This window comes from Staurois parvus, unplaced genomic scaffold (genome assembly GCF_062004578.1).
Source record: "Staurois parvus isolate SC_StPar_1 unplaced genomic scaffold, SC_StPar_1.0 ptg000597l, whole genome shotgun sequence".
Lineage (NCBI taxonomy): Eukaryota > Metazoa > Chordata > Amphibia > Anura > Ranidae > Staurois > Staurois parvus.
Genome location: NW_028318393.1, coordinates 619,909 through 647,425, shown reverse-complemented (window position 1 = coordinate 647,425; position 27,517 = coordinate 619,909). Strand labels below are relative to the sequence as shown.

The following is a 27,517-nucleotide window of genomic DNA, read 5'->3' as shown; positions in this document are numbered from 1 at the left end:
GTGGAAGGCTCTCTCGGGTGGGGGGGGGGGGTGCTGGGGTGTTGTTGGTCAATGGGGGGAGCCAATTTTTTTTTGCCTAGGGCAGCACAAAACCTAAATACACCACTGGTACTTGTATGAAAAGGCATCTTGTTCTCTTTGTATTGCTTCCTTTGTGTGAAATCCCTGGTGTTCCTGCCAGTTCCTCTGCTTTCCTATTAAAACTGACCATGCTGGGCATGAAAGCACAGCATGGTCAGTTCTCTAGCTATGCCTGGAACTCAGTGTGCTCTCCTCCAATGATCAGATTTGTCCTGACATTCCCCCTCTGCACAGATCAGTGTACTGCTGTTTCTCCTCCCTCAGCTCTTATGCAGCTGAGAACAGAGGGATTGTGATCACTTATAAAAAAAAGGGTATTCATAATGTTTTTATATGAATACACAAATGTTTTGCCTTTCATTTCTTAAACTGAATGGGTTGTTTTACAAGGTGAGGGTTTACATATACGTTAATAGGATCAGCACTTTTAGGCTGGAGTTGACTGGTGTTTTAAGGGCTTTGAAGCTTAATTAATACTCCAAAAATTCATACCTAATCTGGTTTTCCTCATACTATCATCTATCAGCTGATATTAAACAAAGACTGTTTTTAACATACAATACCATACCTCTGGTTATTTTCCTGAGCCACTGGGTCACTTAATATGCAATTCTGACTTCCAAACATTGAGGTTGGAGCTCTGCCACCTCCACCACTACATGGCATGTTTTTCCATTGTTTAGAGAATCGCAGCATAGGGAGGGGTGCAGGGGCTTGTGGCAGTGCCCTAACTTGGGAGCTAGAAGGTTTATTCAAGAAATGTGTTGCAAAGCTTTAGTGCCCTAACTCAGTGTATAATGGATTAACAATTAAATATCACCACCACTGTTATCATATAATGCAAATGGCTGTTTAGTACTCCGATGCTAAATATAGGGATCATGTCTGATGAAGATGTTCTCCCAGCGGGGGGCAATTAGAAAATGATTGCTAAAAGATTTTTATCCGTTGCTATTCATCTTTGTAGAACAACCCAAGAGCCTGGTTCTCAAAAGTTTTTTAATTGCATACCTTGCACTAAATGGTCATATTGATGAATGTAAAGATTGGTGGCCTGAGAAATGTAAAACGATTAAACACCACTTGGAAATTCTGGGATATGCGGGATTATTAAAGCTGAATTCCAATTAGATAAAAACACAAATTCATGCCAGTATCTGATCATCAGTGATCCACTAAAGTAGTTGTAAACCTCAGACATGAAATATGAACAAAGCATATCTCTAAAGTGTGTACTTGTCTCAATCCAGAGCACTAAGTGTGATTTCTGTCCACTTCTGTGCCACTCCTGATGAGTTTTCCTGACGTCAAGAGAAAAATGGCGACAGGGAAGAGCACGATCTGTGATTGACAGCCTTAGTTCTGTTCCTGTGAGCTGTGTGAAGGTGGGGTATGTTCCTTACTTCCAATTAACTCTCAGAGCTCTCCTTACTGATATAACTTCAGCTCCCCGCCCCCTGCTTTTCAGAGATGAAGGATCCTGTGTAAATTCTGCACTTTGAATGGATGCGGGGAAAGATAGCTACAGATAAACAGGTACAATTTATGTAGGAGGATTCATTTAATCTCTGTGTATCACCTGAGGCCAATCACTTCACTGGGTATATGTAAGGGGTTACATTTTAAGTTGTTTTTAAAGCCAGCCAGTGTATTCTCCTGTTTTTGACCTGGTATTAGCCTCTTGTAATTTGCTATACAGCAGAGTTCAGACTGGGAGTGCGCGAAGACTGTTTTGTGCTAACAAGGGACATGCTGTTTGCAGGAGAGAGCAGGGTGACAGGGAAAGGAGCTCATCACTCTGCTGCCATTCACTGTCCAATCAAAGGCTGGGACAAGAACTGGTTTCAGCAAAGAAAAGTCAATCTCCAGGTTTGCAGTGCTTTCTGGTAGGGCTGTGTAAAACGTAGCATTGGGCAGACAGAAATGCAAATCATGTGTCAAGCAGAATAGCTCAGATATTTGCATTTTATCAGTGTATTTAGTTATTTGTTTGCAGTTTAGCTTCAGTACTAGCAGAGAAATGAGACAATACAATAAAATTACATATATCATTTATATAACTCTGTGCAGTTATGTGGGTTCAAAGCAAATGTGATTTGCTCATTCAGGGCAAAAGGACAGGTTTGCTTTAATTACTCCCCTCCCTCCTCAGCACATATCTATAACTTTCATTCCCTCATTCAGTTCTGGAGTCAATGGGAATAGCTGGATGTTCTAGGTATGGAGAAGACTATTGGACCAATCAACAAAGTCACATGGGCAATCCATAAGCATGGGTAAGGTACAGCTCCAGTATCTCGCACCTTTGAGTAAAGGCAAAATTATTTTTTTATTTGGATAGAGTGGAGAGGGATTAGCACCCCTGTCTGTTTTTATTGCTGTCTGCACCCTCATTTCGACGATTCACCATCTCTGTTTGTCCATTTACCACTGAGAGTGAGTCCTTATGCACACTGGATGTTTTTACAGCGGCTGCTTTTGGCTTTTGGTGCTTTTTCCTACAGCGAGTAAACTCCCCAGCATGCTAGCCTATGTGTTCATGCACGCATAGACTTTAATCAGCTTTTTTTGGCAGGGGCGTTTTTTGGCTGGAAAGAAAACCTAGAACTAGTAGGTTTCTAAAGGAGTTTTTTATCTATAAAAACGCTCCAACAAACATGGAAAAACGCTGTAAACCGTGGCAAACTGGCGTTTTTGTGCTTTTTTTGAGCAAAATTTTATTTATTTTTTGGTGCAAAAAACACTTAAAACCGCAATAAAAGCAGAAGGCAGAAAAATGAGTAAAAACGTAGCTAAACGCTAATGCAACAATGTTCAAAAACACTGAAAACCTCACGATTGTAATGCGACTTTGCACAGCTAACACTACCAGCGTTATTAAAACGCCCAGTGAGCCTGAAAGTTAATCCCACATTTTGGAATGTCACCAGAACAAGAATAGAGGGAGATCCTTCAATTGGGACACTAGACACTAGTCCTCCCACTTCCTGATTTAACTAGGGGACAAGATGTGAAGGGGGATATCCCCAGTGGGACACAGATGCCATAAAAACTGACAGGGGTTATAATCCTCCTCTTAATCTGTCCAAAGTGAAAAAAAAAAGTTCTGTCTTTAGTTCTACTTTAAAGTAGAATTCCAGGCGAAACCTAACTACATACCTCCCAACCATCCTGATTTCCAGGAAATAAATCCCGGCGTCCTGCAGAGCCACCCCAAGTCTAAGCGATAGGTTATAGAACGCTCACTCCAGCACCTGATGCCGATATCAGACCTTTCTCCTATTGCTCCCCCAAGCCACTCCCCCATCAGCACTGATCTCCAATCACCCTTCAAATTCAACAATAATCCCTCCCCTCCGGACATCAATTTCTAAGCCACTCCCCTTCAAATCATCACTGATCACCTTCATGAATTTATCATTGTGCACTCACCAGGTCCTGCCCCCCCTCAGCCCCACACAACACTTCAACCACATCAGACCCCAGCACACAGTACCCTCCATCCACTCACTGTAATTTACTCCCTGTGCATCATTCTCTGGGGATCCCACCCCTCAGCTTCTCATAGCAGTCTACCAACTCCTAATCACATGCCTTTATAGTGTACAGGGGGAAGGTGTGTGCAGGCAGAGGGGTAGTGTAAAAAGGGAGTTGGGCCCAGTGTGTATGTGTAAAATGGAAAGGTGCAGTGTGTATAGTTAAATTGGGACAGTGTGTGCAGGAATGGGGGGCACTGTGTATGGGTAAAGGGGGCAGTGCGTACAGGAAGAGGGCAGTATGTTGGGCTAAAGGGGGGCAGTGTGTGCAGGAAGAGGGGCAATGTGTAGGGTAAAGGGGGACAGTATGTACAGAAAGATGGGGGGCCTGTTGTAGGGTTACAGGGGGCACTTTGTGCAGGTAGGAGGCACCATGGGTAGGCTTAAAGGGGGCAGTGTGTGCAGGAAGGGAACAGTTTGCTGGGTTAAAGGGGGTAGTATGTGCAGGAAGGGGGGCAATGTGTAGGGTTAAAGGGGCATGGTGTGTACAGGAAGGGGCAGTGTGCTGGGTTAAAGGGGGGCAGTGTGTGCAGGAAGGAGCAGTGTGCTGTGTTAAAGGCGGGCAGTGTGTGCAGGAAGGGAGGACAATGTGTAGGGTTAAAGGGGGGGCAGTGTGTGCAGGAAGGGAGGGCGATGTGTAGGGTTAAAGGGGGGCAGTGAGTGCAGGAAGGGAGGACAATGTGTAGGGTTAAAGGGGGGTAGTGTGTGCAGGAAGGGAGGGCGATGTGTAGGGTTAAAGGGGGGTAGTGTGTACAGGAAGGGAGGGCGATGTGTAGGGTTAAAGGGGGGGCAGTGTGTACAGGAAGGGAGGGCGATGTGTAGGGTTAAAGGGGGGCAGTGTGTGCAGGAAGGGAGGGCGATGTGTAGGGTTAAAGGGGGGCAGTGTGTGCAGGAAGGGAGGGCGATGTGTAGGGTTAAAGGGGGGAAGTGTGTGCAGGAAGGGAGGGCGATGTGTAGGGTTAAAGGGGGGCAGTGTGTGCAGGAAGGGAGGGCGATGTGGAGGGTTAAAGGGGGGCAGTGTGTGCAGGAAGGGAGGGCGATGTGGAGGGTTAAATAGGGGCAATGTGTACAGGAAGGGAGGGCGATGTGTAGGGTTAAAGGGGAGCTGTGTGTACAGGAAGGGAGGACAATGTGTAGGGTAAAGGGGGCAGTGTGTGCAGGAAGGGGGCTGTGTGCTGGACTAAAGGGGGGCAGTGTGTACAGGAAGGGAGGGTGATGTGTAGGGTTAAAGGGGGGCAGTGTGTGCAGGAGGGGGGCAAGATGTAGGGTTAAAGGGGGGCAATGTGTGAAGGACAAAAGGGGGAAAGTGTGTAGAGGGGCCAGGACTGTGTGTACAGGGGCTGCATTTAATTTTGAATAATTCCCAGGTTTTGTTTACTTCTTGATTCTAGTTAGACTATCAGGCCACACCCAATATTTAGTGTAACTGTACCCCATCCTTTTTGTTGGCCACTGCTCACATAGCAGGTCAATGTTATCTTAATGTGTCCCTCATTCTCTAGTTCAGAAGTTGGGAGGTAAGCCTAGCTAGTTTTGAAAATGCTCCCTTCTAACACCTATGTTGACTAACCTGTGTAAACAAGATGTATATACTTACATATTTTCAGCACGCTCTAGTCATGTGATTTCCCCATGTCAGCCAACAGAACCTGCAGGGGAAAGGACACAGCATTCGACAATGGCAGATAAAGCATGAAGTGGTGAAGTTACCCATAATCTCTGATGACCCATCCATTGTTGGTGCTCACTCCTCTCCCCTGCTGAAATAGGCTGAAAATAGGTAAGTACTTCCTTTCACAGGTTAGTCAGCATTGGTGTTAAAAGAGGGGAGGGAGTATTTATTAGACAAGTTTTGTTTCACCTGGAATTCTAATTTAAAGAAGTGTGGGATTCTAAAAAAAAAACAAGCATACATATTCACCTCCATGCTGCAGCATTGGTCTGATGCTGCAGCTGTCCCCTGCCAGCTCCAAGCCCAAGAACTAAGCGATAAAAGACTGATGATCACTCTGTCTCTGAGCAGAGAGTAGTGACTGTCAGTCAGCGCTCTCTGCTCTGCCACTCCAGCGCTCAGCGGAGCTCAGGGCTTGGGAGGCGGCAGGAACCGTTGACCTTAAAGTCAAGATCCTTACAAAGCCTGGACAGGCTCTGTGAGGTCAACCAACAGTGGGCTTTGGAGTGCTGTCAGATGATTCTAGATCACTGGAGAGCACATGTAAGTGCACTCCTCTGTTCCAATAGAGAGGTATGAACAAAAAAGCTTTGGCCATACTTCTCTTTTAAGATCAAACATGCCTATAGAAATTAGCTTGGCATGAAGCCTACAACCCTCATGTCTGATTAGAGTAGAGGTGTCAACAACTTTGATAAGTATGGTCACTGCTGTCTTTGTCCCCACTAGGGAATTTAACCCTTTCTGTTTGTCCTGGTGACCATTGACAGACAAACAGAAGTGATAGGAAATACATTTTATGGTTCTCATCAAAACAGGAGGTTAACAAAACTCAATGCGGGCATCTAATCTGGTGGCCAATTCCTACTGAACTGGTGAAAATGTGAGCTGTGTGCAGCTTTACATGCACTGTCCAGGTCATTAAAAGTTGGATAAAAATGTATTTAGTGGAATGGAAGTTTAGGGACCTAACAAATACAGTGACAGTTCAGTAGCACCACTGTGTACAAAGTCACAGGTGAATTATTTGTGTTGCAAACGCTTCTAGAGCAGCCTGTTGTCTACTGAGCAGTGGAGTGTTCCGTCTAGAAGTGTCAAGAGTGTGGGTCTTGACTTGTATTCCCACAAATATTAGCCTCTATGCTGGCCAAATTTTGAGCACCACAATTTTACCTATTTTTTTCTTCTTTTTCCCAACACAGTATCCCTCTTCTGTGACATGTTGGCTTTGTGCCAAATAATTTTTGTTATCTGTTTTTTTTTTTTGGCGAAATACTTGGTTGTAAATCGGTTGCAGATTTCCATATGTTTATTTTTATTTGATATATTTTAATGAGGAAGAAACAAAGAAAATTAGAAACTTTTGTCCAGTAACATTCTCCCATGGTAACATAGAGATTAGAATGTGAAGTGCGTGAAGAAGTAATGTAGCACTGCAGGCCACTCTGAGGCTCAGCTGACACCTAAGCAAATTGAAATGCTTTTATAGAAGTGTTTCAATGCTCAACATGGGGATTCCTATTGTGTCCAGTGATGCTTGTTCCCACCTGAGCATCGTGTTGCCTAAAATGTGTAGCTACCTTGAAGCTCTGGAAAGCACATGAGCTTTTTTGGGGGAACGTCATGGGTTTTTGGTCCCTATAGACTTCAATGAGTGCCTGAAAAACGTGCGGAATGCAAAGTTTTTGCAGTATTTCTTGCCTCTCTTTCTCCTACTAACTAGCTTCCTATTGGCTAAATCAAAAACGTTTAGGCTTGAAAAACGAACTCAAGTATGACCCTAGTAATACAGAGTAGAACCAAAACCTCTATCTGCTGTCTGAGAATACACATGAAATATTGAATATTTTATTTTTACTTATGCTATTAAAGAAACAACTTTTGCTCAGTCTGAACATATGAGGGGCGTTCAAGTCAAACAAGGACTTTTTACTACACGCAGTAGTAGGTGGCAAGTGTGTCCTATTACTGATAGGCAACGCATATGTACCGGGCCAGTCCAGAGACCGTTAATCAAGATGGCAAACAACAGTGTTAGTGCGTGCCTGAAACAGCATGTGGTGATAAAGTTTCTTGTGAATGAAGGTATAAAATCAACGGATATCTACAGAAGACTTCAAGCACAGCAGAGTGATGAGACGCTCAGCCGCAGTAAGACATTTGAATGGTGTAAACATTTCAAAGATGGCCGTACATGCATTGGTGACGATCCCGGCCGTGGTGGTTCTCAGCCTACAGCAGTCATTCCTGTGAACATTCAGTGCATAAAATGCCTGATCCTGGAAAATCGACACATAACCTGTAAAATTGCAAGAGTCGAATCTGTGGGAACAGTAAACACAATCATTCACAAATGTCCTAGGATAGTTCAGGTGTACTGACAAATCTTTCTGTGCTGAAGCTTTCCAGGCATTAGTTAAACGCTGGGATAAGTGTATCAATGTAGCCTGGAAATACATTGGAAAATAAATGCAGTTTCCACTCTTTTAAATTGTTCTTTTATTATATAAACTCAAAAGTCCCAGTTTGACTTGAACGCCCCTCTTGTATATTTCCTTTTTTAACCACTTCCAGAACATTTTTTTAATTTTTGAACATACATGTTAAAATCTGTATTTTTTTTTTTTTTTAAATGGCTTAGAACCCCCAAACACTATATATTTCAGAAACAGAGGCCCTGGAGAACAAAATAGTGGCTGTTGAAATTTTGTATGTTACATGATATTTGCACAGCCATTTTTCAAATGCAAATTTTAAAAAAATAACACTCTTAAGTAAAAGTCTGGTAAAGTATAAAATATGATGTTCCTTCGAGTAAATAGATACCAAACATGTCAAGGTTTAAAATTGTGCATGCCTGTGAAATTGTGACAAACTTCAGTTCCTAAAATTATCCATAAACAATGCTTTAAACAGGATACAGTTTAGAGTTAAATATGAGCTATGACCAGGGGCGGACTGACCATTTGGAAACTCGGGCACTGCCCGAGGGCCTGGGGTCAGTAGGGGGCCCCATGAAATGCCCCTGGTACCTTTTTCATAGGCTTTTTTGAGTTTGGGCAAGGACACAGGGGCCCCATAATCCCCTATTGCCCGGGGGCCCCATGATCTGTCAGTCCGCCCCTGACTATGACACTAGAATTATTGCTCTCATGCCAATGTTTGCGGCAATGCCTCACCTGTGTGCTTGCATTTTTACAAAATATTAGAAAAAAAAAATTCAACCTTTTTAAATATGTTTACGATTTTGTAGCTTTTCATAGCTGTCTTGGGTCTCAGGTTGGACACCCTGTACTACATAGTCCTGACCACTGTACTATAAATACTATTTTGTACATTACATAGTCCTGACTGCTGTGCCCTATATGCAATGTTGTTTGTTACATAATCCTGTCCTCAGCAAAGTGTTCATAGTTTCAACAGCTGCTGGTTGCTAAGTAGTCTCCAGATATTTTAATGATATTTTTCTTTAGGGTAGGCTCAGACAAAGTGTTAACTCTGTATTCTGTATTGTCTGTACAGGTCTATATTCTGGCTGCAGAAAAACTATTTATTATTTGTCCTGGAGTTTATGTTTTGTCTGTGAAACTGTTGTTTGTGGCACAGTAATTGAGAACTATTTTGTGAGTATAAGGACTGTGGCATATACGTGCAGTGTAGACAACATAAAGCCCTGGGTTCTATTCCAAGGAACTTCTCTCCCCCGTTCAATTTTTTATTTTCCCCTCTTAACTTGTCTGCTGGGTTGTCCCCAGAAAACATACTCTCACGCCCAGTGAATCCAGTGTTGTCCAGCTATGACTCGCCAAACCACTGCTGCATGACCTGCCATCTTCCTTTCTGATTCATTGGGAGCCAGCAGCATTTTGATTTTTCAAGCAGCCAGTTCCCTGATGACACAACACCAGATATGCCCTTCTCTGGCCACAGTATTGAAGCTAATGCCACCTGGAATATGTCATAGTGCAGTTGTGCTCAAAAGTTTGCACACCCTGGCAGAAATCGTGACATGTTGGCATTGATATTGAAAATATGACTGAACATACCAAAAAACTGTCTATTTAAGGATAGTGATCATATGAAGCCATTTAATATCACATAGTTGTTTGGCTCCATTTTAAATCCTAATGATAACAGAAATCACCCAAATGGCCCTGATCAAAAGTTTACATACCCTGGAATGTTTGGCCTTGGTACAGACACACAAGGTGACACACAGGTTAAAAGGGCAGTTCAAGGTTATTTTACATTGCAATTAATGTCTGTGTATAAATAGTCAATGAGTTTGTTAGCTCTCACGTGGATGCACTGAGCAAGCTAGATACTGAGCAATAGGAAGCAGAAAAGAACTGTCAAAAGACCTGTGTAACAAGGTAATGTAACTTTATAAGGTGACACAAAAGGTGACACAAAAATGCCCAGTGAGGCCGTATCGAGATGATGTCAGGCATATTGTAGCCATGTGTTTTTGTGGCATTGGCACAGTAAAGGCTTCTTTCTGGCAACTTGACCATACAGCTAATTTTTGTGCTAGTATTGTGTGCTCCTTGAAACAGCCACACTGTCTTTTTCCAGAGCAGCCTGTATTTGTCCTGAGGTTACCTGTGGGGTTTTCTTTGTATCCTGAACAATTCTTCTGGCAGTTGTGGCTGCAATCTTTCTTTAGCTACCTGACCTTGGCTTGGTACCAAGAGACCCCAGAATTGTTAACTTCTTAATAAGTGATTGAACAGTACTGAGTGGCATATTAAAGACTTTGGATATTTTTTATATTCTTTTCCATCTTTATAAAGTTCCATTACTTTGTTGCGCAGGTCTTTTGACAGTTCTTTTCCTCTCCTCATGGCCCAGTATCTTGCCTCCATGTAAGAACTAACAAACTCATTGACAATTTATACACAGACACTAATTGCAAGTTAAACGTCACAGATGTGACATTACCTTTAATTGCCATTTTAACCTGTGTGTGTGTCACCTTGTGTGTCTGTACCATGGCCAAATATTCCAGGATATGCAAACTTTTGATTCGGTGCCATTTGGGTGATTTCTGTTATTATGATTTAAAAAGGAGCCAAACAACTATGCTTCATATGGTCCTAGATTGAAAGCTCCAAGGAGCAGGCCCTCCTAACCCTCTTGTATTGAACTGTATCATTGCTGTATTGTCACCCATTGTATTGTAAAGTGCTGAGCAAACTGTTGGCGCTATATAAATCCTGTATAATAATAATGATCACTATCCTTAAATAAAAAAAAGCAGTTTTTTGGCATGAACAGTCATATTTTCAATATCAGTGCCAAAATTTCACCATTTCTGCCAGGGTATGCAAACATTTGAACACAACTGTATATCCCAGGAGGCTTTAGGTGTAGGGGGTTGGAGTCTTAGAGGGATTAAAAATGCTGAGCTTGTGTGGAGGTCTGCTTTGAAGTTCAACTCCCAGAAACCTAGAAATTCTTCCTTGCAGCCTGCGCTGCAAGGGTTCACTGCCATGGCCGTCTTCATAGCATCATGGGCCCCTAGGCAAAGTAATGCACTGGGGCCCCTACCAGTACAAAGGGGAGGGGGGCAGTAGGGCACAGTACAAGGGAAGTCAGGAGGGCACAATAAAAAGCGTGGCTGCCCCAGCAAAATCTGCGATAGCTGGCGAGTATGATGTAATGCAAGCTTATCATGGGGCCCCTATGCACCTGCGGCCCCTGGGTAGTGCCCAGGGGTGCCCATGCGTTAAGACAGCCCTGTTCACCGTCTAGGGGACGGTAAAAGTACTTTTATATACCTGATACTCAGCTCACCTAGCAGGTGACACTCCCTCATGTTCTTGGTGGTGAACTGACCCTCTGTGTCCTAATTTAAAATACAGGGCAGTTGTCCCTGCATTGATCCTGATGCTGTCAGGGAATCGTAAACCTCAAGAGCATGGAGGAGAAGAGAGTTCAGGGACCGGTCTAGCAGTGCAGTGGAGCTGAGGATCGGATAAGATAATAGTTTTTCCAAGTCCACCAGCTAGAAACAAGCAGTTAATCCTTGCACTGCGGGTAAAGCTCTGCTGCAAGGGAGAATTTGTAGGCATCCTGGAGTTCAGCTTTAACTATTTCCACTGTTGGGTACCATCTGGTCATGCCCACCTACACACTGCAGAATTATCTTCTACACACTGCAGTCTTTCACATTCTCAGCAATGCCATGTTCTCAGTGCAGGTTTCCTTTAAACAAACCTATCCATCGCTCTTCCTTGTAGAAAGTGCACATCCGATCATCACTATCCCTGACCTGGTAAAGTCGTGAAGTGTTGTATTGGATTTTCCAATGTAGCAGATCTTAGTCATAAGCAAAGAGCCTGAGCCTGACAAAACTCACTGCAGCACAGGATCAATGGACCAAGAGAGTGGCTATTCCCATTAAAGAGAAAGTCGTTATTCACAAGTCGTATATGGTTTGAGTTGGCAGAAGTCGGTGATGCAGAGCAGAGATGACACCATAAAATACAGTTATTGATCTGTCTTAATCTGCATCTCCAAGTCCATTCATTTAACACCTACATTGCTGCTGACTTTTGTATTGTATTCATAGTAGCTGGGCTTCTATCCTGGTCTCCTACAGTGAATAGGCCAGGGATCCCCTGATATTACCTGTCTGGTCTGATCATTGGATTGGTGTATGTGTGGGGTGAGTTCCCCATAGTTTATAAGTGTGTTGTATAGTGTATAGGTGACAGTTGGTGTTTGTGTCATGATGTATCACAGCAGATCTTTATTAGCTGGACTGATTATTGGATTGTGGGGTGAGTGCCCTATAGATTATAAATGTCAGGTGTGCTCTGATGTAATTTATAGTGTATAGGTGACCATTGGAGTTTGTATAAATTATGAATCACCACTGATCTATATTTGCTGCTCTAATGATTGGATTGTCAAGGGAATACCCTATAGATTATAAATGTCAGGCTGTGCTCATATGTAATGGTATAGTTGAGAATTGGAGTTTGTATCTTTATGAATCACTGCAGATCTTTATTGGTTGGTCTGATCTGTGGGTTGATGTATGTGTGGGGTGAATAGTCTAAAGAATATAAGTGACAGTCTGAGCTGTTATGAAATGGTATAGTGTACTAAGGATCTGTGTGTGTAGGTGACAGTATCACAGCAGATCTATATTAGCTGGTCTGATGATTGGATTGTGGGGTGAGTACCCTATAGATTATAAGTGACAGGCTATGTTTTTATGTAATGATAGGGTATAGGTGACAATTGGAGCTTGTGTCATGATGTATCACAGCAGATCTATATTAGCTGGTCTGATGATTGGATTGTGGGGTGTGTGCCCTATAGATTATAAGTGACAGGCTGTGTTTTTATGTGAAGGTATAGTGTATAGGTGACAACTGGAGCTTGTGTCATGATGTATCACAGCAGATCTATATTAGCTGGTCTGATGATTGGATTGTGGGGTGAGTACCCTATAGATTATAAATGTAAGGCTCTTATGTAATGGTATAGTGCATAGGTGACAATTGGAGCTGGGATCATTATGAATCACAGCAGATCTTTGTTGGCTCGTCTGATCAGTGGGTTGATGTATATGTGAGCTGAATACCCTATAGATTATAAGTGACAGTCTATACTGCTATGAAATGGTATTAGTGTATTGAGGATCTTTGTGTATAGGTGACCAGTTTTTTTTCTCATGGTGTATCACTGCAGGTTATTATTGGTTGGGCTGATCTTTGGATTGTGGGTTGAGTACCCTATAAATTATAAGTGACAGATTGTGCTCTTATGTAATGGTATAGTGTATCGGTGACAATTGGAGTTTGTATGATTATGAATCACTGCAGATCTTTATTGGCTGGCCTGATCATTGGATTGATGTATGTGTGGGGTGAGCACCCTCTAGATCATAAGTGACAGGCTGTGTTTTTATGTAAAGGTATAGTGTATAGGTGACAACTGGAGGTTGTGTCATGATGTATCACAGCAGATCTACATTAGCTGGTCTGATGATTGGACATTATAAATGTCAGGCTGTGCTCTTATGTAATGGTAGTATATATTTGACAATTTAGAGTTTGTATGATTATGAATCACAGCAGATCTTTATTGGTTGGTCTGATCATTGGATTGATGTATGTGTGGGGTGAGCACCCTATAGATCATGTGACAGGCTGTGCTCTTACGTAGTGGTGTCTAGGTGACAGTTGGGGTTTTCTCCTGATGTCTCACTGCAGTTCTCTATTGGCTGGTCAGATCCTTGGATTGTGATAGATTCGAGGTGGCAGGCTGGGCTCTTATGTAATAGTGTCTAGGTGACAGTTGGGTTTTCTGCTGATGTATGACAGTTGTGGATGGTGATCGGAGAAATGCTGAGCTGTACAGACCAGATGTGGAGTATTGATCATCAGTCGGTGAGCAGAAGCAGTGTATTTGCTGGGATGGATGGATGTGTTGTATTTGCTGGGATGGATGGATGGATGTGTCTCATAACCTGAATACAGGCTGTAGTTGTGTTGTAGTATGTGTTGTGTGTCCCCTGTACTCTGTGATGATGTGATGGCCCACCTGTCCCTGCCTGTCACCCGGATTCCTTCCACCTCCCAATATAACGTCCGGTCACGCTTAATCCTGGGAGTTTGACTGGAACAGCTGACAGGGGGAGGGGAGTGATCGGTTTTCTGTGTCTCTCCCCTTTGTCGCCCCAGTGCCCTCAGCAGCTGTCAGTTGATGGGGGAGGGGAGGGGGGGTGAATGTGAAGCATAGTTTCCCCAGGAGTTGTGATTGAACGTAGAGAGGTGTAAGGCTGCAGAGAGGAGCTCCTGTCCTCCTCCACCCTCCTCTCCTCCTCCTCCTCCATCCCTCCCTCTATGTGCCTCTCAGGCACACGCATGGCCATAGGGGATCGTGTTGTGTGATCGAGCCACCTGTCCCCCTCACCTCCCCCTCCACCCATCCTGACCCCCTCCTCCTCCTCCCTCTCTGCCCAGCTGTCCCACACCGATCCAGCCTGTCCCGATCGCCTCGTCTCTCCCAAATTCTTCTGGCAGACGCTGCAGCTGAAGAGCCTCCTTATCTCTCCTTTCTTCCTTTCTCTCATCCACACATGTGCCCAGCTTTTCCCTTTTCTCACCCGACTTTCCTGGTCACCTACCTTCCCTGGAAAGGTCCTTTCCTGGTCACCTACCTTCTCTGTTAGATCCGTTCCTGGTCACCTACAGTCCCTGTGACATCCTTTCCTGGTCACCTACCCTCCCTGCAAGATCCTTTCCTGGTCACCTACCTTCCCTGTGACATCCTTTCCTGGTCACCCACCTTCCCTGCGAGATCCTTTCCTGGTCACCCACCTTCCCTGCGAGATCCTTTCCTGGTCACCTACCTTCCCTGCGAGATCCTTTCCTGGTCACCTACCTTCCCTGCGAGATCCTTTCCTGGTGACCCACCTTCCCTGTGAGATCCTTTCCTGGTGACCCACCTTCCCTGCGAGATCCTTTCCTGGTCACCCACCTTCCCTGCGAGATCCTTTCCTGGTGACCCACCTTCCCTGCGAGATCCTTTCCTGGTCACCCACCTTCCCTGCGAGATCCTTTCCTGGTGACCCACCTTCCTTGTGAGATCCTTTCCTGGTGACCCACCTTCCCTGCGGGATCCTTTCCTGGTGACCCACCTTCCCTGCGAGATCCTTTCCCGGTGATCCACCTTCCTTGTGGGATCCTTTCCTGGTGACCCACCTTCCCTGTGGGATCCTTTCCTGGTTACCCACCTTCCCTGTGGGATCCTTTCCTGGTCACCTGACTTCCCCGTGAGATCCTTTACTGGTCACCTACCTTCCCCGTGAGATCCTTTTCTGGTGATCCACCTTTCCCGTGAGATTCTTTCCTGGTCACCTACCTTCCTTGTGAGATCCCTTCCTGGTCATATACCTTCCCTGGGCTCAGCGAAAGTGGACACGACACCGAGGATCGCTGCTCACAGAGTGGCCTCTGACAGTAGCATGTTTGGGGTGTACTGCATGGAGTATCCTTATCCAGTTGTACAGGTAATCCCTCCTTATATTCACTATTTGTTATGTTTCTGTTTATTCTGTTCCTCTGTATTTATGAGATTACTGAGATGACACTTTCAGATGTTCTTCTAGGGTGTAGGGCCCTATTGTCCACCTATTCCATACACTTATATCCCTTTCCAGCTGGTAGAAGTGACACTTTCCAAGCTGTCAGACATTTCAAATAATCATTCCTCCTGGCAGATAAAAAGTGCTCAATTAATGGCGGTGATTTTATATACAATCGTATTGTCTAAAGATTTACTGTCTGATCGGAAATACAATCAGAAGATCAAAAACAATGCTCCATACACACACAGTACAATTTGTAAAATCTCTTTTAGATCTACCTACAAAATATGTGGTGCAACGGTCCGCCTGATTGGATATAAATTGATTGGATAAATGAGATAGGCCCTCATCTGTAAAGAGTTTGTTCGGTCAGACTGTCATGTGTATGGTGAGCCTTAAGAATCATATCGAATTATCTACTTTCCTGTGATCGGATTTTTTAATCCAGACTGATCAGAATATTTTCAATAACATTGGTTTTGCTCAAAATCAAATGATGACACAATGGGGGGTTATTTGCTAAAACTGGAGAGTGCAAAATCCGATGCAGCTCTGCATAGAAACCAATCAGCTTCCACGTTTTATTGAGAAAGCTTCATTGAATAAGCTGAAGTTAGAAGCTGATTGGCTACCGTGCACAGCTGCCCCAGATTCTGAGTGCTCCAGTTTTAGTAAATCCCCCCCAATACGTGTCTTTTATTTTATTTATTTGTAATATTTCATAGAGCTGATCATATTATCTAATTCTGCGAAGAATTGTTGAATCAGATCATGACTTTATACACCAATAACTGTGTGGATCACTTATATGTCCTGATCTAGTTTCATGACTCTGAATGGAGGTGGTTTACGAAGTGTGTTCACATATAAGGCTGCCACTGGGTTTCATGGCACTTTACAATGTACTGGCAGTTTGGGTCATTACTTCTGTGGTTTCTTGGACTTTCATTTTTATATAAAGACTGTCATTATTTAATATGGTTGTGTTTTAATAAGTCAACAGACCTGATTGATGCAAAAATATTGTGTATTAATAGTACAGATAATGATTGATTGTACAGCCTGATGGGTGACAGTGACATCTCAGTGGCAAGCCTGACTGTAACCTAACCCCGTAGAATGTCTTGGGAATGGGATATGTTTCTGTAGGTCTACATTTTCATCAGATTGTCCTTGAATAGTGCTGTCCTTTGTAGGGTCAGAAGGCATTTGTTTTGCACGCGTCTACCCACGGACATTAGATCATAGTTGCCCAGTCCAGCACTTTTCAGACAGATCGTTGATGATCTCATATCTGTGGGTGTTCTTTGAGATGGCCGGCCACCCACCGGATGTTGATGGAGATATAGACAGTTGGTTGCGCAGGTTAGAAAATCTGATTGTTGCTATTCCCTGTTTGATAAGCTGGCGTCCACCCCTTTCCCTCTCTATATATCACTTATAAGCTCTACTGGGCCTAACTTAAGTATTTAGGGCCCAATGCAGCACTCCTGCCAGAGCTTGCCCTGATGATTGGATTGCGTTGCTTGGCCACTCTTTATTGCCTATAGGCAGCTTTACTCTGCAGCCACAAAGATATATTCTTCATCCTCGAAGCAAGTACATTGAGGCTCGATTCACACCACATCCCTTGCATTGAGCTCTCGCTGACGTGTGTTAAATGCACTTGAATTGACATGGATTGGCACCCATTTTTTTATTTCAACACTTTGCACTAAATTGCAGTTTGTTTTGTTTACAGCAGGAGCCAAAAAATACGTTTATTTTATTTCTTTAATGGGCTCTGCAGCATGCTGTGATACGTTGTAGCACATTACACAGTGTACCAATGCAGCATGTTCTATTTCCACGGAGTGCACACCAGCACAAAGCATCACTTTGAACTGGGCCTATTGGAAGCAATGGATTCCAGCTTGTCATTGCATTGAGCCTGTTTGAGTAATGCAGTGTAATGGACGTGGTGTCAATGGGCCCCTAATTGCATTAGGAATGATTATCTCTTTTATTTATGGTAATATTATAACATTTATTGCATGTCAACAAATTTTAGGACAGACCAAAATAACAGAGAGGTGTGTTGACCTGACATTACGTAACTACAAATCGAGAGGTTTTAACTCATTCCTGCCGGTGTGATCTTTATTAAAGTATATGTAAACAATCACGTTGTTAATCAACCCGTTCCGTTAAAGCAGAAATTAAAACAAAACATATGTGTATAGATTTAAAAACCATTATAAATATATTTCCCCCCTTTTTTTAAGTCATTCTTTTTCAACTAGGGTGCTCAGGCACCCAGGGGTGCCTTCACGTTTCTTCAGGGGTGCCTTGGTAAAATGCCTAAAAATTGCCCAAAAATGTATACAGGCCAGTGGGTGGAAGAAGCCTGCTTTTAAGTTACACAAAGCCACAGGTCTTTATTGTGTACTATTGAAGCCTACGAGCTGCCTGCGTCTTAACAACCATTGATGTCATTGGTTGACAAGGAGGACATCAGGCCTTTGACCACGGCCGTGGATAAGACGGTGCCAGCAGTCCTCCTGTATGGGGCCCAGGCCAGCAAGGGGGCCCAGGCAGCTGGGTGAATCGGATGTGGGCAGGAAGGGTGATCGGCATGGTGGGGGTGCAATTACTGGAACCGATCCCCTGTATGGTTCTCTCTGCGGCTGTAAGCTGGCTTCTTCTCCTCTCCCTCCCACTGGCTTTCAGCTGCTGCAGAGAAAGCCATACAGGGGATTGGTTCCAGTTATTGCCCCCCCCCCGTTGCACATTATCACCCTCCCTGTGCACTACACGTTTCCCCCTGCTGCCCAGGCCCCCTGTGTGCCCCCACCCTCGCATTGCTGCCAGCTCTCCTCCCCTCCTTCCTACCAGCAGCTGCAAGCATACAATAGGATCCTTCAGGATGGAGAGCGGGGGAAGGGTTAAATGTGTCACATTTTACCAGCCCCTTTCTTTCCTGGATGAACACAATGAGTGCTCGGTACCGATTGAGCACTCACTGTGTTCATTCATAACCAAAGCATAGTAAACTGTGTTTTTTTGGGGGGGGGGGGCTGTCACGTTGTCTGCATGGGGCCCTGTGGTTTCTAACAGCAGCCCTGCCCCTTACCATCATCCTTGTTGGACCTCCTCTTCCTTACTTATCAGCACTGGGGTGACATTAGCTGAGTGAGGGTATCCTACATGTATGGATGTTGCTGCATTATATTAGTTCAGTTTTGTACATCTTAGAATAGGGTGCCTCGAGATTGTGCAGAATTTTAAAGGGTGCCTTGACTGAAAAAAGGTTGAGAAACAATAAGTGATCACATAATCTCTGTTTCCAGCTGCATAAGGAGCTCAGGGAGGAGAAGCACAGCACACTGATCTTCCCAGTGAATGGCTGTGCGGGAGGGTTGGGGGTTGCGCATGTCAGAACAAGTCTGATAAATGGAATAGAGCAGGCTGATTTTCAGCACAGCTAGAGAACTGACCATGCCATTCTCCTGCTTGGTGTGGTCAGTTTTTAATAGGAAAGCAGAGGGACTGACAGGAACACCAGGGTTTTCACACAAAGGAAGTAATACAAAGAGAACAGGATAGATTTTCATACAAGTACAGGATACAACAGGCACATATTCGGAAAAGGAAATGGTTTTTTTTATGTATTTATGTGTGTATCGGTAGAAAAATGTGTGATTCACTACTCCACATGAAGACATTTATCCAATTCAAAAAGACAGAAAGAAGGATCCTATCAAAGCAAGCCTCTCGACCAGTCTTCATTTACACCAACATAATATTTTATTTTAACACATCATTCTATTTGAATTTCACACAAGTTACCTTAACCCCTTAAAAACCTCTAAAAACACATCACACAATAACAAATCTTCCCAATCCCACGTGGCATGAAAATGTTATGCAAATAATATTGCATCCCATTGAGGGGTTTCCAGTAGTGGAGTTGTCCTCACTTGGGGACCGGAGTCTTTAGTGCAAATAAACAAAGTACATAAATGGTGTACAAATAACTACATAAAGGCAGCATTATTCTACCCACTATATGTGACCCCAGACCATTATGGACACATTCCCTGGAGTGTATCATGGGGGGATGCTATATAGCAGGGGTGTCAAACTCCATTTCATCGCGGGCCGTATCAGCATTATGGTCGCCCTCAAAGGGCCGGTTGTATCTGTAAGATTAGATGTCCAGAGCACCCCACCCCCCAATTGCATCAGATGTCAAGAATCCCACACCCTCCCTAACATCACTGTGCACCCCTTATGGGGGCAGAACTGGAAAGCAGAAAGTGCAGGGTCTGGAGGAGGACCAGAGGAGTGGAGTCAGTTACCAGAGTTTGCTGCTGAGACCAGGGGAGGCAGAGATGAGGGGGTGCTAGGGCTGCACTGAGAGGTGCAGGATTTGGCAGAGGAATTCTCCTCTCTGCTGCCGACTGCTGAGACAAGGGAGTACCTACAGGAGAGGTGCAAGGGCCACATGAAATGGCCTGGAGGGCCAGATTTGGCCCGCAGGCCTTGTGTTTGACACCTGTGCTGTATAGGATGGAGCTCACACATCTTAATGCGAGCGCTGTTCTCTCACATTGACTGGATGAAACCTGTATTTAATGGAAGTAGGCTTGAAGTTTTTAATTGTTGGGGAAGGCAATGATTTGGGGGGAGGGAGCCAGAACTGGGCTTTAAAATTGCTTCATGTAAATCTATGTGCATTGAGGGCTGCTTTACATCGGTGTAATGCTGTGGAATGCATTGATGTGATGAGCAGCAGAGATGAGGAATCCTATTCAATATGCTTGAATTGGATCTTGCAGGGCAGCACATCAAATGCAGCATGATGACTTTTCCCAACACACTGCAGCACAGCACAGTAGTGAGAATGCATTTTATGGGAAATATTGTTTATTCTTTTGTCCATACTCTTCCAAAAATTTAAAATGTTGCATAACATATAGTTATAGTTATATATACTGTATATTAGTTAGGTTGAAAGAAGACACAAGTTCATCTAATTCAATCAATAGAAAACAAAATGAAAAAACCTCCATATGCACAATCCTACTCCCACACTTGATCCAGAATATGGCAAAAATACCAAACAAACAATAAAAAAAACAATAAAGCATGGTCCAATTTGCTGCAATGGAGGAAAACAATGCTTTCCTGATGTCCCAGGAGGCAATTGGATTTTCCCTGAATCAACTACCTCTGGTGTTATTACCTCTAAGGCCTCATGCACACAGCTAATTAAAAACACATTTTGTTTTTTTTGTTTTTTTCTGCCTCTAAATAACCCTCTGTATAATCCTATGTGTCCATGCACAGGTGTTTACAGGCGGGGGTGCATGAAGGCAGAAATAAAACGGGCAGTGCGTTCATGAGAGGAGCGTTTTGCTGCAAACAAACTTCCGTTAAGCGCTGGTGCACGCATTTATTCCAACGGCCAGAATAAATTAATAATCTGGACAGTAGAATGAATGAACGCCCAAGCACTTTACCCTCCTAAATGCACTTAAATTAATTTGTAGTATGCAGCTTTGGTGCATTATTAATGTTGCTTTTTCCTCCCCTGAAGAATAGGCATCTGGGGAGGACAAAAAACATCCTGTGTGCATGGGGCCTAAATGTTAGTATACACTCATATTTTGTGCATTAACCACTTCACACTAGCGCCTCCCGGCCCTTTAAGAGTTTTAGAAGCTGGGGGCTGGGGCGGGGTTTAGGGATCATGTAACCGCTGTGACACGTCGTCACGGCGGTCACATGATCGGGAAAGGTCCCGATAGAAAGAGGAGACCGGGACCTTTCCGTGAGTACCGGACATGTGTGCTGGGAGTGCGCAGGGCGCGCGCTCTCAGCACATGTTTTTTCTTACCTGAACGCAAATGTGCGGCTGCTCGGTGTCTAGGCCCAGACGCCGGGAGGCCGCACATTTGTGTGTGGCTGGCATGAAGAGGTTAAAGAATACATCCTTTTTTTTCTACTGAGCTGACTAGAACTAGTTCTTGGGAGAGTCTATTCCACATATTTACAGCTCTTACTGTGAAGAAGCCTTTCCACCTGTGGAGATTAAATTTCTTTTCCTCCAGACATAAACAGTGTCCCCTTGTATTCCGTGATGACCTGAAAGTGAATAACTCCACACCAAGTTCATTATATGGACCACTTATGTATTTATACATGTTAATCATATCCCCCCTTAATCTCCTCTTCTCAAGAGAGAATAAATTCAGTTCCTCTAATCTTTCCTCATAGCTGAGCTCCTCCATGCCTCTCATCAGTTTGGTTGCCTGTCTCTGTATTTTCTCCAGTTCCCCAATGTTCTTTTTGTGAATTGGTGCCCAAAACTGAACTGCATATTCCAGATGAGGTCTTACTAATGATTTGTACAGGAGTAATATGATAACTCTCTCTCTGGAGTCTATACCTCTTTTAATACCTCTTTTGCTACCTTTAAAAACTGCTTATGGAAAATGGTCAGTGAGAATGAGCGATAAGGAGATCTGTAATGAAAGAAATATCAGTTCTGACTTTCTGAACACCTTTGGTTTTCATTTGATTTCTTGACTTCACTTTTCTGAGTTGTTGTATCGAATACCTATGTAGATTAGGGGTTCTACGTTTATCCTGCACGCTTGTTCCAGGCAAGGGACTCAGAAATGATGGAATCTGGAGACAGACAACTTGGAGCTTGGCAATGGTAGTACCCATAGCAGGAAAACAGGTTCCCTTGAAAATTCCCCTTGCAGGTTTATTTTAATATTACATCTGTGCATTAAACTGAAAGTAAAAGAAATTTGAATTCAAAGCCTAAATAAAGGCAGTTATAAAATATTTAAAATTGCCTCCTCCCCCAGCAGATAAAGAATATATTGCTTGTTTTTGTAGCTAGAAGATGATCTGACACAGAGTAATAGTGGCCCTAATCCATGGTCCTGCAGTCTTCCTCCCTGCAGGATCTGGTTGCTATGACTGGCCCCCCTAAGTTGTTCTTCTTGCTGTTTATTGGCCACTTTTTTTGCCACTTCCTCCACAAAAATCATCATATATCATGCCGTAGTAGAAGCCCAATCCCATCCTTGCATGGCTACTGGTCCTTCATTGTTTGAGATGACGTAGCAGTGCACATCCACATCAAGTGCTGGAGAGCAGAGGATCAGTCCACTGGCTGTCATGGAACCATTAGAGGAATGTTATGTACAGTGTAATGTAACATGCATTTTGGTTCTAAAGCTATAAAGTGTTAATAAACCCACAGCAGTAAAATCAGTCTGTATATGCTGTAAAGCATGCTTGTTATACTCACTGTAGAACCTAAGGGGTTAATCCTCCACATTGTGTAAAAAAAGGATGTTTGATCTTGTCTTCTCTGATCCTCCCCTTCTTCTAGTGCCTCCTAAATATCTCCTTATAGAACAGAGGCTCAGGGCAAGCTGCACATGCTTAGTTTGTTGTGTATTGCTAGAGAGGTTTTTTTTTCCTTGGGAGAGTGCATGTGATCAGTATAGGGCTAATTAGCACTGTCCAGACAGCGGTCAGGGGTCCTGCATCTTCCTACAGGAGAATGAAAACTCTAAGCTTTAACCAGGGCTCTGATGGACACTGATAGAAGTTCCAAGACTGAGCTAACTGCTGATGAGAGGTATTTAGCACTTTATGTTTACTAAAATAATTGCATTTCCATGTTTTGTGTTCTGTGGGAGACCAGATATAGTGAGTGCAGGGTCCTGGGTTTAGTAACACTTTAAGAACAATGTTGTGCCTATATGGTTTAAACTAAATAAATAGCTGGCTCCTAAAACCAAAAAGTGGCATTAGGAGGTGCTGGGCTCTACATTTTGACAGCCATGTATCTTGGACATAAGTATACTAGGGTTGCCAGTTAGGAAATGTACATACAGTCTGTACAAAATGCAGACAAATGGTGGATGTCAGTAAGCCCGTGAACAAAAATGTGTCCATTTTTTTCTACAATTGAGTATTGGGCAATTACAATGTTTGTATCTAAACTTCATGCACAATTGAAAATCTATTTGATAGTGGTCTCAGGAAGAAGGGGGTGAGCGCTGTATATCACACTGAAGTGTTATATAAACCTAGTAAGTCATTTGGCCTTTTGCATCAACAAGTAACATGTTAATACAGAATTACTAAAGTGTTACTGCTTGAGGGCAGCTGCCAAAAATCAGAACATTCTCCTTTTGTGGGCACTAAAAGATCTGCTATGGTGATGTGCCTTTAATAATAGCTGTCTGTGATTTTTGTCTCGGGGTGAATACATTTACATGCATGAGCACGCGTTTATTCACGTAAGCACATAAATCATGTTCATACACTTCTCTACAAGTTTTGGGGCATTTTTATGCACACAAATACATGCATTAACACCATATTGCATAACATGCAGCTGTTTTCATGGGCATTTAAAAAAAGCCATACGCCCCTAAAAGCTGCATTTTTTTGCCTGTGTGCATGAGCCTATAAGGGCTCGTTCACACTTGACTGTTTTTCCAACTCTTGCCAAACGCACGTTTGACAAGCGTCGGTCCGGCATTTGCGGAGGGTTTTTAACGCTCCGCAAATGCCGCATGTGCGGTTTAGCAGCGGTTGCTAGGCGTTTGCCAATCGTTAAAAACGCCCCACAAACGCCTCTAATGAAGTTTGAATGATGTTAACGCTGCACAAATGCCCCACAACCGCGTCGCAACCGCACTGCAAACGCCAGCCGGGCGTTTGCAGAGTGGCACCATGGACTTGAATAAGAGGCTTCAACTCCTCCTGACTCGACCAGAGGCGTCCCGTTTGAACAGCACCATGTGCTGCAATGTGCAGAATTTTCCCAGGCGTTTGGGTTATGGTAAAAACGCTTCCCAAACGCCTGTCTGCCGCTTGCTAAGAAGGCTAGTGTGAACATTGCCTAAGAAGCAGTCAGGTTCAAATCTTGAGGGTTAGCGACTGATGTGAATGTACAATACATATGTAAAGCAATGCGTAAATTGACGCTGCTATTTAAGTACCTGTAATAATAATAATAAAACTGAGATTCATCCCCTCTCTCTGGTTCTTTGGTAAAGAAATTTTAAAATTTCAGAAAGAACAGGGAGAAAGGGGAAATCTCTCAAAAGGGACATCTGTTCTGGTGCCAAAAGAAGTGAATTTCTCCTTACTTTGTAGAAATTTCTTCTTGCGTCCTGTTCTGTTTCTGGGACAAGAAGTGCAGAGAAATCTCTCCTGCAGGACACAGACAACAAAAGAATCCTGATAGAGCTCCTGGACATTTCCTATTCTGTGAAAAACTTAAAAGAACAAAATAGTGTTAAATACACGTCAGGCTGATCACTTTTACATGAAAAAAAAGAGAAAAAAATTAGAAAATAAGGCCTATTGGTTGAAAAAGAAAATATAGCTCTGATGGCAATACTGCTCTCAGCCCGTGTCCGCTGCATGCACACTGCTCCTGGATTTAGTGCTGTTCTCCTTGTGGTGTGCCTTGTGCCCTGGGTCATACAGCCCACATTACTGTGTGGCCAGGCTTTCATGGGCATGCTCCCTAGGGGCAAGTCATCATGCTAGCCTGTGTTCACTATTCCTGGACAGAAAGGCACTCATGTAAGCACCCAGCTGTCCAAGGGTAAGGGCCAGCCACCACAAGACAGAAAGGAAGGACCTATGACGTCATCAGACCATCCGGAAGACTGCAGAAAAAGGTCATGTATAACCATATTGTATCATTTTTTAACAGGAGTGGCGGGAGAGCGGAGAGTAAGTCCTCATGCTCACTGGATGTTTTACAGCGGCTGTTTTTGGCTTTTGACGTTTGTTACTACAGCCAGTAAACTCCCCAGCATGTTATCCTATGTGTCCATGCACACATAGAGTGTAATCAACGTTTTTTGGCAGGGGCGTTTTTTGGCTGGAAAAACCCCCCAGAACTAGTGGGTTTCTAGAGGAGTTTTTTAGCTGTAAAAATGCTCTAATGTGGTAAAACGCAGTAAATCGTGACAAACCAGTGTTTTTGGACTTTTTTTACTAAAAAAAAGGGTTTTTTTTGGTAAATAAAACCCCTAAGAAAATGCAGCAAAACGTTGTTAAACACTAATACAAAAATGCTAAAAAAACGCTTTAAAACTCACGTCTTTAACCACTTGCGCTCCAGAGGATTTACCCCCCTTAATGACCAGGCCTCTTTTTGCTACTCAGCGCTGCACTAATTCAACTGATAATTGCGCGGTCATGCAATGCTGCACCCAAACAAAATTTACGTCCTTTTTTTCACACAAGTAGAGCTTTTTTTCGGTGTAATTTGATCACCTGTGCGCTTTTTATTTTTCACGCTATAAACAAAAAAAGGCCAAAAATTTTGAAGAAAAACTATATTTTTTACTTTCAGCTATAAAAAATATATAGTAAACTCAAAGTTGGTTATAAATTTAGGCCAAAATGTATTCTGCTCCATGTTTTTGGTAAAAAAAATCCCAATAAGTGTATATTGATTGCTTTGTGTGGAAGTTATAGAGTCTACAAACTATGGTATAAATACTGCAATTTACGCCATTTTTCTGCTATACAGCGCTGCGCTAGTTTAACGGACAATTGCGCGGTCATGCAATATGGTACATAAATGAAATTTACATCCTTTTTTTCCCCACAAATTGAGCTTTCTTTCGGTGGTATTTGATCGCCTGTGCGGTTTTTATTTTTTGCGTTATAAAAAAAAAAGCCTGACAATTTTGAGGAAAAAAACCCAATATTTTGGACTTTATAAAACATGTCCAGTAAAAAAAAATGCAAAAATCAAATTTAGTCATAAATTTCTGCCAAAATGCATTCTGCGGTTTTTATTTTTTGCGCTATAAAAAAAAAAGGCTGACAATTTTGCTAAAAAAAAAACCCAATACGTGTAAATTAATTGGTTTACGTGAAAGTTATAGCATTTACAAATGGCGGGAAAGATACTGGGATTTTTAGGGTTTTTTTATACTAATAATGGCGGCGATCAGCGAATTATGGTGGCGATCAGGGACTTATGGCAGCGACCAGCGACTTATGGCGGGACTGCGGCGGACATTCTGACATTGGGGGGTACTGACTTGGGGTCACTGACATCCCCAAAAACACTAATACAGTGATCAGTGCAAAAAAAAAAAAACACTGACACTGTACTTATGGCACTGGGGAGGAAGGGGTTAACTTTATTTTGCAGGGAAGGGTTATAGGAGTGAGAGGAGTGTTTTACTAGGGGGCGGGGGTGTGTACTGGGTGGGACAAGGCTGATCGAGAAAGAGAAACTGTTCTTTCTCGATCAGCTCATCCTCGAGCTGACAGGGAAGTGCCAGACAGTACAGCTACTGCAGCTGTGCTCTCTGTCACTGTTTGCCGCCGATCGCCGGGAAACAGCCGCTAAGGAGTGGCTGTGACCCGACGACTGACATCTGCGGCGGTGATCCGCGGGACAGATAGGGCGGCGGCCCGCCTCGCGCGCTCCCTATTTGTTTACAAAACACTCGTTTTAAAACGTGGCTTTGCCTGCGAGTGCCGCCCTGCCGCCGTATATGTACAGTGGCTGGGCGGCATGTAGTTAACGTGACTTTACACAGCTAACGTTACCAGCATTATTAAAATGCCCTGTGTACATGGAACCTAAGTGGGGTAAACAAAAACCTGGAGTTGACCATTATAGTTGAACTGCTGAGTCGATGTGGCTGTCTGTAAGGCCTCATGCGCACTGGGCGTGAAAAACGCCACTTTTAAAAACGTGTGACTTTTTTCTTCCTCTAAACTCCCCTCCTTGTTAGCCTATGTGTCCTTGCACACATAGGCATTTACAGATGTTCAGAGGCAGAAAAAAAACAATCACTTGCGTTGCATAGGTGCGGTTAGCGCTTGAGCATTCATGCATTCCAATGGCCAAAATAATTTAATATTCTGGCCTTTGAAATGAACGAACGCTCAAATGCCCGATGCATCTGCAAAACGCAAGTTTAGGCGCACTTTTAATGCTGCTTTTCTCCTGCCAGGAAAAAAGGTATTCAGAAGAGCTGTGCAAATGCCTAGTGTGCATGAGGCCTAAATCTGATCATTTCTACATAGTGGGAATGCATCTTTCTCTGCTCA

At 43.5% G+C, this 27,517-nt stretch overlaps 1 protein-coding gene across 3 annotated transcripts in view; it reads left to right on the top strand.

Annotated features, from left to right (window-relative positions):
- Nucleotides 1-27,517, top strand: part of RBFOX2 (RNA binding fox-1 homolog 2) — a 478,104-nt gene that overhangs the window by 239,296 nt on the left and 211,291 nt on the right. The window contains exon 1 of one of the 3 annotated variants that reach the window (XM_089692619.1): nucleotides 13,554-13,694. The exons of 1 other annotated variant lie outside the window; for it this stretch is intronic. In XM_089692619.1, the coding sequence (XP_089548745.1) occupies nucleotides 13,635-13,694 (60 nt within the window). In that variant the 5' untranslated portion in view covers nucleotides 13,554-13,634. Of the gene's footprint in view, nucleotides 1-13,553; nucleotides 13,695-14,143; nucleotides 15,320-27,517 lie in introns of those variants that run through there. One more of the 3 variants, XM_089692625.1, reaches the window with a different exon arrangement.